The sequence below is a fragment of the Notolabrus celidotus genome, chromosome 16 (genome assembly GCF_009762535.1).
Source record: "Notolabrus celidotus isolate fNotCel1 chromosome 16, fNotCel1.pri, whole genome shotgun sequence".
Classification (NCBI taxonomy): domain Eukaryota; kingdom Metazoa; phylum Chordata; class Actinopteri; order Labriformes; family Labridae; genus Notolabrus; species Notolabrus celidotus.
Window position 1 is genome coordinate 9,411,722 of NC_048287.1, and position 17,398 is coordinate 9,429,119.

Below are 17,398 nucleotides of genomic sequence, written 5' to 3' on the forward strand. Positions count from 1 at the left end.
ACATCAATCTACATACACACCACACTCCACTGATAACAGGAGTTTAATCTGAAGACAGTCTTTCTGTCACTCTGGTGTTTTAAATGTTTAGGTATTTTTAACATGCGGTTAAAAATAAAAAGCTTATCACCACCCAGTGTTTAAATTTTATTTGGAGAATTCAAGGTCTGGACCCCAGTGTGGCCTAGTGGTTGAGTCACACGCCCATCATGCAGAGGCTCTAGTCCTCCAACGGACAGCCTGGGTTCAATTGCAACATTGCACCTACATATCACTCCCCACTCTGTCATGGGTTCCTGCTCAGTCCACTGTCATCTTAATACAGGCATAAAAAGACCCAAAAATATAAAAATATAAGTTAAATGAAGAACATAAAAAGGTTACTCTTGATGGATGTATCTGCTGGGGAACAGGAATGTGCTTCACCACATTTTAAATATTCTTTTGTTGAGATGGTGAGACATGCTGTGCATAAAGCTGCCGTAAGATTGTTACAAAAAAAAAATAGAGTTCATCCTCTGGGAAGCATGAATGACATCAGACAAATCTGTTATCATCATATTTCTTTATTTCTAACATGAAAGTTGAGAATCAGAACAGGCAGCTGTGGTGAAGGGCCACTATTCCCTTAGGGTTCATCCTCTGGGATCATCAATGTACATACAAAACTGAGGGACTTTTTGTAAGCTGCACAAATGACTTTTCAATTCAAAAATTACTTTAGATTAAATACTGTGTGAGTACCTTTGTATCAGGGGGGACCCCACTAAGGATTTGTATAGTCAAATCTGATTTGTAGGATTTTGCCAATGGTCAACGAATTGTTGAATGTTTTTTTTTTTTTTCACTTCATTGACTCATAGTCTGCATTATGGGGACCTTATGACCACAATACACACATCCATTTACTATTAAGAGGTTCATTAAAGTAAAAGAGACACCAGAGTAGATAAGTATACATGAGGCCACCGTCCGTTCACACAAATGTGGCATTGTAAAATAAACATTTATAAACAGACATAATGAGCTCTTCACACTGTACATGATTTCTCTGAACAATTCTTCAGGGTCGGCAAATCATTTAAATTGTGATAATCTCATTTTTACTGCTGGATCACACATCTGTTGGGTCGTGCGTAATAGTTAGTGTTGGGTCAATATTCTAGACAACAAGGTCTATGGCAATGATTGTTTTGTTTGAGGATTGAATAAAGATGGACACAAAGTGTACGTGAGCGTGTGTGTCAGTGTGTGTTTCTTTATGTATGAGAAACTGTGTGTAAGATGAAGGGCTTGGTGGTATTCAAATAACTAACACACTGACAAAGACACACAAGATAATGTGTTAGTTGTTTAGCTCAGTGGTTCCCAGACTTTTCAGCCCGCAGCCCCCAAAATATATCTGAACAAAGTCTTGTGACCCCGACTGTCCCTCAAAGTGATTTAATTTGGCTTCATTTAGCTGGTCTGCAGAAACGACCCTACCGATATGAGCATGCGGCTGTGTTTCCTGTGCCGTTATGAATTAACCTCCTGCTACTGATGCTTTTGATAATTAACTGTTCACTAACCCTAAACTAAGGAGTCATCTGGCAAAAAGAAATGCAGAAAACTCATTCCATTTTCTATTTTCAAGGTTTTATTTCAAGTTTAGCTACTATTTTTTTCAAGATATTTTTACTATAATGGGTAAAATGTACTATTTTTAGATAAATTTAAAAAAGAATTCTGAAAGACAGCTCACGACCCCCATTTGTGTCTCGCGACCCCCCAGGGAGTCCGACCCACACTTTGGGAACCCCTGGTTTAGCTCGTTAGAAACTATGTTACTAACCAACTGAGTAGTTAGTTTGTAACTTAAGTGAGGAAGTACCCAACTAACTAAATAATTCATATGCAGGTGTAGACTATGAGATTGATAGTCAACTGAGGCTCTTCACTACGAACCGTCCAATATTTGACGACTTGGGGTCACATCTACTTTGTATATTAAGTTTGTAGTCCAGTAATAAGCAGGATAATGTACATTAAGCAGGAGGTTATGCAAAACAGAATCCTAACAGGTGAGATGACTTCATAATGAACAAGACACACACTGATGATTGTTAATCATAACTTTATTTCTTCACACATCCAGGTTTCACAAAGGTGAGTTACTGCAGCTCTACAGGTGGATATAAGGAAACGCTGAAGCTATGAGTCCAGGTTCTACAGACATGATTGTGGACACAGAGCAGAGTTCATCCCCTGGCGTGTCAGGATTACAGCATGCTTATTGCTCTGTTTGTTATCAAGCAGTGAGTGACAGCGTGGGTATGTACAGCTGCTCCATCAGGTAACAACTCTACTGTTAATATCTAAACAGACTGAATTAAATGAAGCTGACTGATGGACAGGACAACAGGTTTACATCAGGTCTGTGATCAGGGTCAGTCTAAGGATCATCACACTGAGGACCATGAACATGTGTTCCTTCTGACAGACTGAGCTGACTGGTTAACACCTGTACAGGTTGTTTGTGGTATAATGAACAGGTAGCTTTCATTTAGCATCAGATTGTCTCTGTGGTGCAGCTGATTCTCTGACAACTCTTCAGATCAATCGCACTTTAAACACCTTTATTTACTGTTCTTTCATTCCTCTGTTGGTGGCGTATCTCTCTGCTTGTTGTTGGGTTCTTCAGATGGGAGGCTGGACCACGTCAGCAGCTCCAGTCAGATAAATATATTTATCCCACATGTTTTCAGGACAAAGCTCAACGTGGAGACAGATCTCCATCACATGCGGCCTCTCAGTTTGACTCTTGGTTTGTTTTTTAAGGATTCAGGTTGAAACTGCTGTGTTAAACAGTTGAACAGAACAGTCTGACCTCCACACACCTCCTACCACAGAGTAAGAGGTTTCAGATGAAATAAATCAGATCGATAGAGTAAATAATAACCAGCGTTCAGGTTATGGTGAGAGTGTTTCAGTGCGTCTGCAGGTTTACTGTATTTACAGTCAGTGATCCAGTGTTTCCCACAGGGTGAGGCTGCACCTCTGGCGGGGGAGACGGACACAAGAGGGGAGGGGTGAGATAGATTACTTGATTTATATTATATTACGTCATCCATCTGTTAATTACATTATAAGGTTACCTTCTACAGTATATCAAATGTGCTTCTTCCAACATATTTGAGTTTTTTCACCTTATTTTTCTTCAGTTCTGTTATCTCACTCTGCACTGACAGGTTCATACATTCAAAAGCGCCTCCTACTATTTCTCCCCCATTTGTGTCTGAGCTTTGGAAAGATTCAATACTTTTTTTTAGATGCCAAAATAACAAAAGTCTTGTTTTAAGATCTTTCCATTCTGTTCTGACTGCAGGCAGTGTGTGTGTGGACGAGACTCTTTGAAGAAACAACAGCCTAAAACTAAGATGTGACATAATGACGTCAGCAGCAACCTTTAACAGCAGTATGAGAGGGTTCACATGCAACATCACACCTGTATCAGTGCATTGACAGGAGGGGTCACCTGCAGAGTATGTGTCAGGTGCTGCAGGTGATCAGAGCGACAAACAATCCCTGATAGAGGATGGTGAACTTCTACAGATGAAAGAAAGGTAAATATGGTTGGTGGACATACCTGGGTACAGTGCATGCGTGCGTGCATGTGTGCGCATGTATGTGTGTGTGTGTGTGTGGGAAACACTGAGATCAGCCTCTTCTTTTCTTTAGCAGGTCACTGATCAATAACAAACGTACTTAAAGCTGTTCCTCCATCCTCTGAAACCTGCCACCAACTCTCTGATGTAACTCTTTTATATCAGTATAGCTGGAGTGACTGCTTCCGTCAGTCTGCAGCGTTGACTGTGGACACACAGATTATCATCTCATACACACTGACCCATCATCAGAGAGCGGACTGATAATCTGCAGCAGATGTTTTCATGTTGATTAAACTGAACTCTGAAACACACTGATCTGAGCTCAGACTGACAGCATGCAGTCTCAAATTCACTTCATGAACTCACAGACAGTGTGTTCACTGACCCTGTGATGATCTCTGTGACAGTCCCGGGGTCAGACTAAAACCTTTGATCCACATGAGACCAGTGTGACCCAGCAGCAGCAGCAGCAGCAGGCAGAGTGGAGACAGGTCGGACAGAGGGACCCAACCTTGAACTCACTGGCGTGATGTGCAGCTTCTAGTCTTCATCTTAGATAAGCTGATGAGTGCGTTTGGATTCAGAGATCAGGGAGACAGCCTCTCTGCACTGTGACACCTGTTCATCCTGCTCAGTGTGAGACTGACACACCTGTGTGTTTTCATAGAACTGAATTAATAACAGAGCATCAGAGCATTAATCTGTATCGTCTGAAACGTTTACACAGATGATTAGAGGAACTGTTCTTTCAAACATGAGGAAACTCCATCAATGAACCATCAAAGAAAATAAATCAGTCATGTGTTCGTCCAGTCAGCAAACAGCTCAGAGTCCATGTTCGCCTCTGTCATTGTTTATAATATGTCATGATGTATATTCACAGACAGGAGGAGCTGTGTGCACTGTTAGCTCTGTGTTTAATGTACGGGCATCATGACAAAACTTTAGCACACTTAGCTTCATGTTAGCGTGTTCCTATACTGATGTATGAGTCTCATGGATCGGACACTGTGAGCTGTTCCGGGGTCAGTCCCTGCTCTGTCTCAGGGAGGATAGCAGGAGAGGCAGCAGGTTCAGAGCAGGACGATGCTCCTGCACCCCCAGAGCCACCAGAGCCCCCGCCAGGAGAGACCCCACCCGAGGGAGCACAGGAGGGTGAGCCGGCATCATCTACAGAGAGAGAGAGACAGAGAAAGAGAGAGAGACAGAGAGACAGAGAGACAGACAAAGAGAGAGAGAGAGAAGGATCACCGAGTGTCCCTCATAATTGTAACATACATTAAGCACATGCTTACTACCATTTGCACTCTTAGATGCCCTTGGAATGATTTGTATTGTAAAACTTATCAATCTTATCAATAAATAAGTACACCTGTATACTTTAAAACAGAGGGTCATTTCATTCCTTGTGGACTCAACATGACAGCATTTATACTTTTCAATTGATCTTAATAGCTTTCAGAAAATGAACAGTAGCAAGACTGACATATCCCTTTGAGCCACTAAATAAGAAGCCTTCTGTGCTTTCTCTGAAGTTGTGGCCAGGTTCGCCATCTGTGTTTTCTGGCCGATGTGTTCCTTGATCTCTCGCCGGAAAAAGTCTTAAATTTTGTCATTAATATGACTGAATGCAGTGTTGTTGTTTTTCAAGGTTTTCTCTAAATATGATGAAAATGTATCGTTATCATGAATGTTTTTGGCCACAATGATCAAGAGGTGAAAATGTGATATTGTGACAGCTGCTCTGAGATCATCCCTATAGACACTGTGTGAAGGCCAGCAGGTACCTGAAGGTAACAACAGTCATCTTCTCACCTTTTCCAGTTTGTGACAGTGAATGAGTCCGTCCTGTCTGATGTAGAACGTGGAGAACGCATCCAATGACCTGCGACAGATCACACAGGTAGGTTACATGCAATACATAAAGCACTGAGAGGAGACCACAGAGCTCAGAGACCACGGAGCTCAGAGACCACGGAGCTCAGAGACCACGGAGCTCAGAGACCACGGAGCTCAGAGACCACGGAGCTCAGAGCCCACAGAGCTCAGAGACCACGGAGCTCAGAGACCACGGAGCTCAGAGACCACGGAGCTCAGAGACCACGGAGCTCAGAGCCCACGGAGCTCAGAGACCACAGCGCTCAGAGACCACAGAGCTCAGAGACCACAGAGCTCAGAGACCACAGAGCTCAGAGACCACAGCGCTCAGAGACCACAGCGCTCAGAGACCACAGAGCTCAGAGACCACAGAGCTCAGAGACCACAGAGCTCTTTAACTCTGAGGATTTAAACCATTAGGTGATTTGACGGCATTACCTGTACAGGTGAGACTTGTCTCTGCGGTAGAACCGCAAAAGCACAGAGTGGAGGGGGAGGCCTCTGATCCTCCAGCGGGCCTTGATGGTCCCGTCCTCCAGGTGTTTGGTCAGCTTCAGCACCTCCAGCTGGGCGTTGGCAAAGTAACACAGACATAGGAAACGCCCCAACGTGAGGGTCAGCTGGTACATAGGCAGCCCTCTGTGATGCAGAGAGAGAGACAGAGAGAGACAGAGAGAGAGAGAGAGAGAGAGAGAGAGAGAGAGAGAGAGAGAGAGAGAGAGAGAGAGAGAGTGAGTGAGTGAGTGTGTGTGAGGAGATTTATGGCAATGTCATAGAGGAAATCACAAAGGAAAGGGTTAAAGGTACAGTGTGTAATATTTTACAATATTTGAGTAAATGATTACAAAAAATCAACAAGCTAATTTATTTGAATCAAGGGTTTTTTTAAAACGGATTTTATAGCAGACAGCGTTCTGCGTACAGAATTCTGGCCATAGAGCAACTATTGGACATAAGCCTTTAATACCCTTGCTTAATAACCTTCATTTATCAACAATAAAAAGTAACACTAACCAACAAATTAAATCTAAATTTCTAAAGTAAGTCATTTAACTTTCATGAACTCAGAGACAGTGCGCTTTGCCAACTTACTGCATTGACAGAGAGGGGAGAAGAGGCTGTTGATATGTGAACATAAACTGGTAATATGATCAGTTAGCAGTGTTTACAGACGTGTAGGTTACCGGGCTGCACATGTTATTCCATAAATGTCCTATGAGACGCAGAGAGAAGACGTTCCTCTTCATCACTATTTCTGTGTTTATATCCATTAACACAGCCAGCACAAGCAGCAGAGTCCTTCCTGTCACTCAGTGTGGTCTACATTCTCTTCCATCTTCATCCGAATCGGTTAGTGGGAGACTGATGTCGATTATTAGCATTTACCCTCAAAACTATCAGTAAAGTGTTGTACAATACTATTTCCCAGAGTAATTTTAGTATAAAAATGATATTGATGACATTATTTTACAGAGTATAATTGTAGAACAAAGATACATTATATGTTAATGTGCATCAGCCAGTCTAATGAACTTAAAGGTACAGTGTGTTGGATTTAAAGGTACAGTGTGTTGGACGTAAAGGTGCAGTGTGTAGTATTTAAAGGTACAGTGTGTTAAATTTAAAAGGTACAGTGTGTTGGACGTAAAGGTGCAGTGTGTAGTATTTAAAGGTACAGTGGGTTAAATTTAAAGGTACAGTGTGTTGGATTTAAAGGTACGGTGTGTTGGATTTAAAGGTGCAGTGTGTTGGACATAAAGGTGCAGTGTGTAGTATTTTAAGGTACAGTGTGTTGGATTTAAAGGTACAGTGTGTTGAATTTAAAGGTACAGTGTATAGTATTTTAAGGTATAGTGTGTTGGATTTAAAGGTACAGTGTGTTGGATTTAAAGGTACAGTGTGTTGGACTTAAAGGTACAGTGTGTTGAATTTAAAGGCACAGTGTGTTGAATTTAAAGGCACAGTTTGTTGGATTTAAAAGGTACAGTGTGTTGAATTTAAAAGGTGCAGTGTGTTGAATTTAAAAGGTACAGTGTGTAGTATTTTAAGGTACAGTGTGTTGAATTTAAAGGTGCAGTGTGTTGGATTTAAAGGTACAGTGTGTAGTATTTTAAGGTACAGTGTGTTGAATTTAAAGGTGCAGTGTGTTGGATTTAAAGGTGCAGTGTGTTGGATTTAAAGGTACAGTGTGTTGAATTTAAAGGTGCAGTGTGTAGTATTTAAAGGTACAGTGTGTTGGATTTAAAAGGTACAGTGTGTAGTATTTAAAGGTGCAGTGTGTGAAATTTAATCGGGCAGTGTGTTGGATATAAAGGTACAGTGTGTAGCATTTAAAGATGCAGTGCCTAGTATTAAAGGGTCCAGTGTGTAGTATTTAAAGGTGCAGTGTGTTAAATTTAATGGGGCAGTGTGTAGTATTTAAAGATGCAGTGTGTAGTATATATAGGTAATCTGTGTAGGATTTAAAGGTACAGCTTGTAGTATTTAAGGATGCAGTGTGTAGTATTTAAAGATGCAGTGTGTAGTATTAAAAGGTACAGTGTGCAGTATATAAAAGTGCAGTGTGTAGTATATATAGGAAATCTGTGTAGGATTTAATGAGATACAGTTTGTAGTATTTAAGGATGCAGTGTGTAGTATATAAAGATGCAGTGTGTAGTATTTAAAGGAGCAGCATGTAGTGTTTAAAGGTTCAGTGTGTAGTATTTAAGGGCGCAGTGTATAGTTCTAAAGGTGCAGTGAGTAGTCCTTAAAGTATTGGGTTTAGTATTTAAAAGGTACAGTGTGTAGTATTTTAAGTATTGTGTTTAGTATTTAAAGGTACAGTGTGTTGCATTTAAAGGTGCAGTGTGTTGCATTTAAAGGTGCAGTGTGTAGTATTTAGCAGCATTTAACATAACAGACTAGGTAGAAAAGGAATATAATATTCATAAGTATGTTCAAAGTGGTGTATAACCACCTGAAGTTTGTTAGCTTTGAATGAGCCTTTTATATTTACATATGAGCAGAAGAGAGTTGTTGTTGTTGTGATAATGAATGTGTATTGAGAGATTTTTTTGATGGTAAAACTTCACAAATGGAGGATCATACTTATCATCCATCACAGGAGCTTCTTGTCCTTGAAGGCCACTGTCACTTTACCAACGGGAGGGCTGACGAAGGGAGCATTTCAGTCTTGTATCTGACCACTAGATGTTACTTAGTAAAATGTAGGCCATAGTCTGCGCTTATAGCTTGTGGGTTCAGGGTTGATGTGTGGGCATGGCTCACCTGGTCTTGGTGTTGAGGAAGCCGTTGATGAACTCCAGGTCTTTGGAGTACAGGCTATAGTCATGGGTCTTCGTGAAGAAACTGGGGAGCTGAAAAAAACAAAGTCCTGTTTGAAGCCCAACACGTGTGACCCGGTCCAACAGAGATACTGAGAACACTCTTAGTGCAGCCTCGTTTAAATGAACCTTTACAGTCTCCTTTGGCCTCTGATCAGGCAGACTGAAGCAAAGATCACATAGTACCATGTGACCCACTGGAAACAGCATGAACCCCTGATACATGCAGGAACAAAATATACTGTAACACCAAAGTCTGACCAATCACAGCCAGTGGCCTGATAAACCTGATATGAACCTACTAACCTTGGTGAGCTCTAATCCAAAGGAAGTCTGACACTGCTTTACTTTATATGATCAATAAGTCTATATCAACAGGCGACGTGCCATGGTGATTTAAAGTAGCTGTGAGTAAAACTCTCCTTAAAAAGCCATTAAGAAGCCTTCTTAAATGAATCTAAGGTTTTTTATATTATGGTAGACAAATTAAAACGTGTAGTTCGGTTCATTTAAAGGACGATTACAATTCATTAAATATTTTAATTGTAAATTAAGATGGATGGATTGTTTTTTTTTTGTTCGTTTGTTTTTTTGGCCATTTTCGCCTTTTTAATGGATAGTACAGCTAAAGAGAGACAGGAAATGTGGGGAGTAGAGAGTGGGGGAGGATCTGCAGCACATGGTCGACCGGCCGGGAGTCGAACCGGCTACCTCTGCGACGAGGACTATAGCCTCTATACGTGGGGCACTTAGACCGCTAGGCCCCTACATTGTTTATTTTAACTTATTTATTTGATTACACATAGATTTTGTACAATTTTTGGTATTGGTGGAGTCAGCTATTATTATTATCATCATTATTATGTTAGTGCAAAATAATTATTGTTAAAACATTATCTAAAAAATAATTAAGTAAGGATATGAAATAAGCACTCAGGTGAGAATCTTGTAAAATATCCAAATCAGATCAGAATTAACTTTATTGTCTAGAAATAGGCCTGCAACAGGACACACTAAATATTAAACCAATCAATATAACATAAACACAAACATGTGTTTTTTATTTCACTTCATCTGGTGTGCATTCTTTCCTGGTTACAGCGCTGTTTCTGAAGATGGTGTTCTCCAGCAGCACTACCTCCGTTTCAGAACTATTAAATCCTCTTTTTACTCAGAGTCGGTCAATGATTGAATTCATGCTTTCCTGACGTCTCTCCTCTCGATCCTGTGTGAGTTCTGTGTGTGTGTGTGTGTGTGTGTGTGTGTGTGTGTGTGTGTGTGTGTGTGTGTGCACAGCGCTGCAGGCCCCATGCCCTTAAATGGGCATTTAAGGGGAGTATACCTAAGCTAATTGTGAACATTGAGCACAAGCTTCAAACTTACGAGGGCATGGCATTTATCAATTGAAGAACACGGGTGGAAGACTGAATAAATCAAAGATAAACCTTGGGATGATGTTGCTGAATGAGGCCCAATGTTGAATGAACACTACACCCCAGCATGCAGGTCTGCTGTCCATACATAAGGTCTCTAAAAGTAGTATGGGAAGCAGGCGACTGACCTGTGAACCATCCTTACCTCTATCCTCAGTCGTTCGTACATCAGGGCCAGTTTCTCCTCTCCTTCTCTGTCTCCTGAAGGGTTCACCTCCCCCCCAGCTCTCTCTAGATGGCTGCATAGGGAGGTAGGAGGTGGCAGAGTCAGCGCCAAAGGCAAGCTAAGTCCAGCATACTGTCCAGATTTCAGGCTGCTGCCAAGTCTAGGCCCGGTACCCGGCTCTGTACCCGGGCAGTGAAAACAATAAAAGTGGGATCCATACATGAAGGGGGCGGGACACCTCTCTGCTTCAAAGAGACTTCTGAAACATCCATGTTCTCTCTTTAAAACATCAGCACTGTCTCTCCTGAAGCTGTCCACGCTGATGTCATCCTCTCTGCTGCCGTCAACCGTGGTCAGGGGGAAGGACAACTCAGACAGCCTGTGAGGAGTCAGGAGGTATCCAAGCTCACTGGGATTGGACAAAGGGACCTCCAGCAGGGTGTGCATGCCGTCTGACTCACCCTGTCGCACCAGCACACACACACTGAGAGACTCCTCCCAGCGCTCCTCCCAGTAACCCCCCCTCTGAGGCTGGCTGGCATGGTGAAAGGGGTGGGACAGCAGTGGCTGCTTATTCTTCTGGTATCTCAGGCTGTTGGGGGGCGTCAGGGCCCATGATGCACTGCTCAGGGGACGGGTCTGGCGGATAGGAACAAAACAGACTCAGTGTTAGAATATTACATCATTTAGTAAGGGGCGTCTGAATTTATCTTCACAAATACCAGCAGTAAATGTTGAAGCTCTCTGTTTCCCGTGTAACCGTTACCTGGCTAAGACTCCAGCAGTGTCCGTTGATGGGTTGCCGTCTGCCGTGGCTGCGGACACAACCCACCCAGAAGGCAACGCCCCCTCTGCTCACAGCCATTCAGCACAGGGGCTGAGGCAACCCCAGTCACCAGCTGACCATCACACACAGCAACCACAGGAGGACACAGCAGGTAACGCAGACCACCGACTCCGGACCTCAGAACTCTGGATGATCCTTAGCTACAGCAGAAAGACCTGGACACACCTGAAACCAGAGATAGGAAGTGGCAGAGTTCAGTGAGATCATAGAACACCAGAGGCCTCATGTACAAAACGTGGCGTACGCTCTTTTTCACGGCGAAGTTCAGATGTGAAATGACCGTGGAAATGTGGAAATGTTTCTTTAAAGGCCCGCCCATTTCCAAACAGGTTAAAAGGACCTCTTCTCAGGTAGCTCTGTACAGTGAACCATGTCAGGTTCATGGATGTGATGCACGATACCATACACCGGGCTTTCAACCTCCTAGCCAACAGCTACAGTGTTCCCACCTGTCAGTCAAGTCATTCATGTCCTTAAATGGGCAAAACTCGTAATGTTAATATCTTCTGAACTGTCCGTTGGTTAAGATTCAATAAAAAAAACATTTCATGATCATATTTTTACCCCATCACTCAGATCTACAGCACTGGAAAATAATACCCTGATCAGCCCATCTGAGAAAATCGGTGTTATCTGATGAGCAGGTCTGACAGCTGCTGGATACTGAGCATATACACACACTGAGATTTCACTGATGGCGCTGGGTTCGCACCACACACACACACACACACACACACACACACACACACACACACACACACACATACACAGCAAATTTATACTTCAGATTAAACACACACCTGTCAGTGGACATCTGCACTGAGTCAAGCAAACATGACCACAGGATCGTTATATTAAATGGTTTCAGGTCTACATGAGAGACAGGATAAAATTCACCTTCCCAAGCTTTAGAAAACCCTGAAGCAGAAACAGATATGTGATCTGATCTGTAGCTCATGTAAATATTAATGCACAGCTTTAACAGACAAACTCAAAATGCTGTAAGTGTCTTACGGTCATGTTGTGGTTCTGTGCAGCTGATTTAAAGTCAGCCTGTCTGAACACTGAAGGGTCTCTCTGATTCCTCCTGTCTGCCAGCAGCACATGACCTGCAGCCGACCACATGTTTATAATCAGACAGCATGGAGACAGCTGACTGAGGACTCTCAAACACACAACACACACTGTGTCACATAAGAACAACTAATACACACTTTACAGACACTGACCAGCTCAGTTCAGTTCTAGCTACCTGTGTCACACAGTCTGAGGACATGGCTTGGTCTCTTCTGAAGGGCATGTCCTGGTTTTATGGTTTTATATGACATCAAATAAGTTCTGTGTGGTGTAGGCAAACATCTTACTTTAGGGCCATTCATAAAATAGATAGAACATCTGTTTTAATGCTCTAGTGTTCACTTTAATGTTACAGCTTACAGTAGAAACATCTCTTCAGAAACTGCAGCTTGTTCAAAATACTGCTGCCAAAGTTTTAACAAGGAAAAAGAAATCAGATCACATCACTCTTAATGGTACTCTCTCTCTAAGATTATGTTGTGTGTTGTATGAATGTGTACTATGTATTGTATTTTTTCTTATTTATTTATGTGTTCTTGTGTCATTGTGGGGATTTTTGAAGGAGCAGGTAACATGTGCAGTTGTGATGTCAAAGACAACTTTCCCAACGGGGACAATAAAGTACATCGTATTGTATCATAACCTAGCTTTAAATTTGGAGTCATTTATTTTTAGCCCTGGAATGCATTATTAAAAATTTAATCATGCATTTATCTATTTACTTCTTGTATTCTTCTGATCTTTTTAACACTACCTTATTTTTTACTTTTCTTTCCACTCTTACTCATTTTATTAATTTTACTGTGTTGATTTTATTTTATTTGTAAGTATTTTATTTATAATCATGCCTTTTATAATTTTACCATTGCTGCTGTTTTCTGTCTCTGTTATTCTGTGGAGCACTTTGGGCTGCATGTTTTTATGTATGAAAGGTGCTTTATAAATAAAGTTGAGTTGAGTAGAAAGGGTTAATACTGATAGTCATTCAAGTGTGTGTGTGTGTGTGTGTGTGTGTGTGTGTGTGTGTGTGTGTGTGTGTGTGTGTGTGTCATTCATGAATATGTTACTGTAAATACAGTATCAGTAAACACTGCAGCATGTAATAGATCCATATGTACATGTACTCCTCACTGTTCAGACACATTATTTAATCTCGTGTATCTCAGACATGACAACATCTTTCCTTTGACATTAGCCTCCACGCTATAAACTGTTCTCTGCCGTCTCTTCTCAATGGCAGCTGCTAGCATGCTAGGTTGGCTATGTAACAGCTAACACCGGCTTGACAAGCGTCCATGTAGCTAACGTTACCTTTAACAGAAGAAAGCGCTGAGTCAGTGTGGTTGGAGACTTCCTCAGATCATCTTCTGGTGACCAGTCACCAGCTGGTTCACTCTACCAACGAGCAGCTGACCAGTACTGAACCATTACTGAGCTAACTTACACAAATGTCATCCAGCCCGTGTGTCCTTGCCCGTCAGACAGTCCTGATGATGATGCGTTCAAGACTATGGGAAATAAGAGAACTGTCTCTATGTACCGAACACTACTCAGCAGACAGTCCGGATGATGCATTCATAGATATGGGAAATAAGAGAACTATCGGTATGTACCACACTGTGAAGTGCAGGATTTTCTTTGCTTTGACATCCAGGTCAAATGAACTGCAGTACGCGTCCCCTTTAGTGAACGACATACAATCAAAGTACATGAGACTGGATATTATTGATCCACGCCACATTCAGGGGTGGAAATGACAGGCTAATGCTCTTTACACTTTTTAGTCTTGCTTTTAACTGAGTTTCAAGAAAGCTTTATATATAAGTTTTATTCTCATAACAGTTTTATTTATTTATTTATTTATTTATTATCTAGTTCAAATTTTAGTCACTTTTATTCTATTTTATTTATTTATGTACTTATTTTTTTTATTTTTTTAAAGTATTCAAGCTACTCTTAAAATCACCTCTAAACATTGTAACTAGTGCAGTCAGGAATACATTGGTGTATATTATGCATCATTATTTTTATTTAGAAAACATTATTTACATCTTTAAACTCACATGCTTCAGATTTACAGCTCTAAAATAAACTGAACAATAACAGGAACAACCAATCAAAGAACGAAAACTGCAGGTAAATTACTCCAAGCACTGACAGCTTGGTTTCAAGTGTTTATTTGGAATCAAACTGATGTTTAGTTACAGACCTCCACATGCTTTCTCAGGTTGGATGGTAAGGCTTCGTTGGCTGTGATGAAGTTTTGTGCAGAGCGGTATACAACGGAGAAAACGTTTCATACGATTCAAATCATTCGTCATTTCAAAAAGCTCAAACCTGCTGAAGATATGATCATGGTGCTCAGGTGGAGAATTGTAGCCATCATTACCATCACTAAATTAATCACCTGATCTGAGGAAAGTCTGCTCTGTTTGCTCTATGTTCAACCACAGAGACGATGCTCCACGTACTGGTAGGACAATACCACTGAGACAAACCACACAGAACTACAGTAATGCACTTTATTGTCTTTGTGATCAGATTTGAGAAAAAAAAACAGCTGACTTCAGAGCAAAAGTAGAGAGTGACAAGAGCATTCATAGAAATGTAGAGGACTAAAAAGGACCATATTCACACGTAGAGGTCATGAGAACAATAATACTCAAGTAAAGCTCTGTTTAGCTAACTAGCTGTACTTTGTTGTTTGGATCTGTGGGGTATCCTGTGGTCACCCAGCACCATGTCAGTCAGTTTAGCAGCTCCTGGATGAACTGACCAACGTTATCCACTCAACACATTATTCTGCTGTATCTGGTTACCAGCACTAAGTTATCTAACACAGTCAAGCTACTATCCTTGCTGATATTGACCCAGGTCCGTTTGACAGTCTAATTAAATATGTTGTAATACACAGGCTATAGTTTAAACATATCAGCTTCAGGAGATCAAACTGTCTGTGCTGGGTACTGTGTTGTGGGGAATAGCAGACTCAGTTTCTGAGTGAGTTTATGGAGGTCTTAAATAATTTATATTCAATCTAAAAGAGTAAAAATCAAATTTACTATGGATAACACTCAGTGGGATAAATATCTGGTTAAAAGTTTTGATTTTAGAATTTTTTACTACATGAAGAAGGTGTTAAGAAACATTTAGGCATGTGTGATAAATTTGATTCTACGGTTAGTTATTGTATGTCAGATATTTTGAAGCTTTTAAAATGGTAGGATGGTTGTTGGATTTTGTAAAGCCCCTTTGGAAAAAAGTTTGTGTTTTAAAAAAATAGCATGAAAGATTTAATAAAGTTGAAATAGCTTAGCATTGCCAAAGTATCTCAAAGTAAGATTTTTCCGCCCAGTTTTGTTCACAAACTTTGCCCAAACCCTTATTAGAACCATAGACTGTATAAAATATGGACGTAGTATCCCTGACGTCACCCATCTGTTTCTGAAGCGCTGTTTGAGGCCAATCGTCGGCGGCAGCTATATTGCTGCTGTTCTGCGATTGTGACATGAAGAGGCGGGCTTTGAGCCTCCTCGCCAACGATTACAGTGTTCCCGCCTGTTGATCAACTCAGCTGTGCCTCTCATTGAGAGACTCATAATCTCAATATCTTTGAAATTGCAACGTTAGAAAATAATTCACCCCACGTACAGTGTGTGCCGATCGAGAAATGAGCTATCCAGACTACACTGGTCTTTTGTACCAGGCTGTAAATATGTTTATTTCTGCTGTAAAGATCGGCTTTTTTGAATTGTTATGTATGTGGTTTCCGGTACTTCCGGAGCCTGCCTCAAGCAGATCCTCGATGAACTGCAGTTTTTAGCACTTCCGCATTTGAATTCATTTTTTTAGACTGGAGGTTGAAAAAAAATTGTGTTTTAAAAAAATAACATGAAAGATTTAATAAAGTTTAAATAGCTTTGCATTGCCAAAGTACCTCAAAGTAAGATTTTTCAGCCCAGTTTTGTTCACCAACTTTGCCCAAACCCTTAAAACACACTGTTTATGGTCGCTCATTGTTGGAACTCCAGCAGGTGGCAGCAGTGAGCGCTTGATCTGTTTGTAGCTGCCGGTAATATCCAGAGAAGAAGAAGAGATAACATTGGTTGGCTAGCCGGCGTGTCGTCAGCATCAGGTTTGCGGGCCGCAGTCAGTCCAGTCAGTCCATGTGTGTGACTGATACATCTTACTGATTATTCACACAGCTCTACCCTCCCTATTCTCAGTTACACCATGCCGAAGAAGAGTAACGAAGAAGCGGAGTGGGTTGGAGATGAAGTGGCTCCAGCAGCGGGTAAAAAACGTTGATGTTCAATATGAAGCTAGCCGGTTCTTTAGCATCACAGCTAACATTATCCAGCTGGATCCCGCTGAGCTAAACTTCATTACAGATTTACTATATTTACCTCAGATCGCTCTCTTACAGCTAGATTGACAAGGTCATTAACACATTTATATTTAACATGTATCTTTATAATCTGTTGGATGATTCGGCTTCAATAAAATAAATGCAAAGCATCATTTTCAATGAAACATTCACTTTTATAAATGCAGCAAGTGTTTTTATCCGGATAACTCTGGGCCTTCAGCGCTGTAATACAGTGTCATTCAAGTATTTGGACCAGACAACCAAGAGAAGAGAGCATCATCTCTAAATAGATGTTGTTGGTGAAGGTAGAGTTTACATTGGATAGGATTTATCACAAAGTGCTAATGCTAATTTTAAAGGCTGCGTTGGTGAGTTAGCTGAACCAGTGCGACTAAGAAACTGGTTCAAATCGACCAGTATGAATCAGTCTGATATCAAACCCAGTTTTAATATATTATTACATTTAAATATAACGTTGAACAGGTCAGATCTGATGAAATTGAGTCATGCTAGTTTTAGCTAACGTTAGCCACAGCGTGTCTGTCCATTCATGAATGATGCAACAACTGCTGTCAGTCTGACATATCACTTTACACACACTGATCATCATCACCATCATCATCATCATCATCATCATCATCATCAACATCAC

General features: G+C 41.2%; 2 protein-coding genes across 9 annotated transcripts in view; one reads left to right on the plus strand and one right to left on the minus strand.

The window, feature by feature from the left end:
• Positions 1-2,099: 2,099 nt before the first annotated feature.
• Positions 2,100-13,925, minus strand: c16h6orf136 (chromosome 16 C6orf136 homolog). Of its 2 annotated transcripts, none has more exons than XM_034704394.1 (7): positions 13,689-13,889; positions 11,220-11,465; positions 10,433-11,092; positions 8,799-8,887; positions 5,967-6,167; positions 5,466-5,535; positions 2,100-4,820 (listed from the first exon to the last, which is right to left on the minus strand). In XM_034704394.1, exons 2-7 carry the CDS (start codon positions 11,316-11,318, stop codon positions 4,677-4,679), a joined length of 1,263 nt encoding a protein of 420 aa, XP_034560285.1. In that variant the 5' UTR covers positions 11,319-11,465; positions 13,689-13,889; the 3' UTR covers positions 2,100-4,676. The 2 variants fall into 2 exon arrangements, with proteins under 2 accessions (XP_034560285.1, XP_034560286.1); XM_034704395.1 differs by having other exon boundaries at positions 4,272-4,820; positions 13,822-13,925.
• Positions 13,926-14,577: 652 nt separating this feature from the next.
• The window catches only part of abcf1 (ATP-binding cassette, sub-family F (GCN20), member 1), a 17,042-nt gene continuing 14,221 nt past the window's right edge, over positions 14,578-17,398 (plus strand). For 3 of the 7 annotated variants that reach the window (XM_034704381.1, XM_034704388.1, XM_034704382.1), the window contains exons 1-2: positions 14,578-14,612; positions 16,604-16,671. In XM_034704381.1, coding sequence (XP_034560272.1) covers positions 14,593-14,612; positions 16,604-16,671 — 88 coding nt within the window. In that variant the 5' untranslated portion in view covers positions 14,578-14,592. Of the gene's footprint in view, positions 14,851-16,408; positions 16,513-16,603; positions 16,672-17,398 lie in introns of those variants that run through there. The other 4 variants (XM_034704384.1, XM_034704386.1, XM_034704385.1 and 1 more) reach the window with 3 other exon arrangements.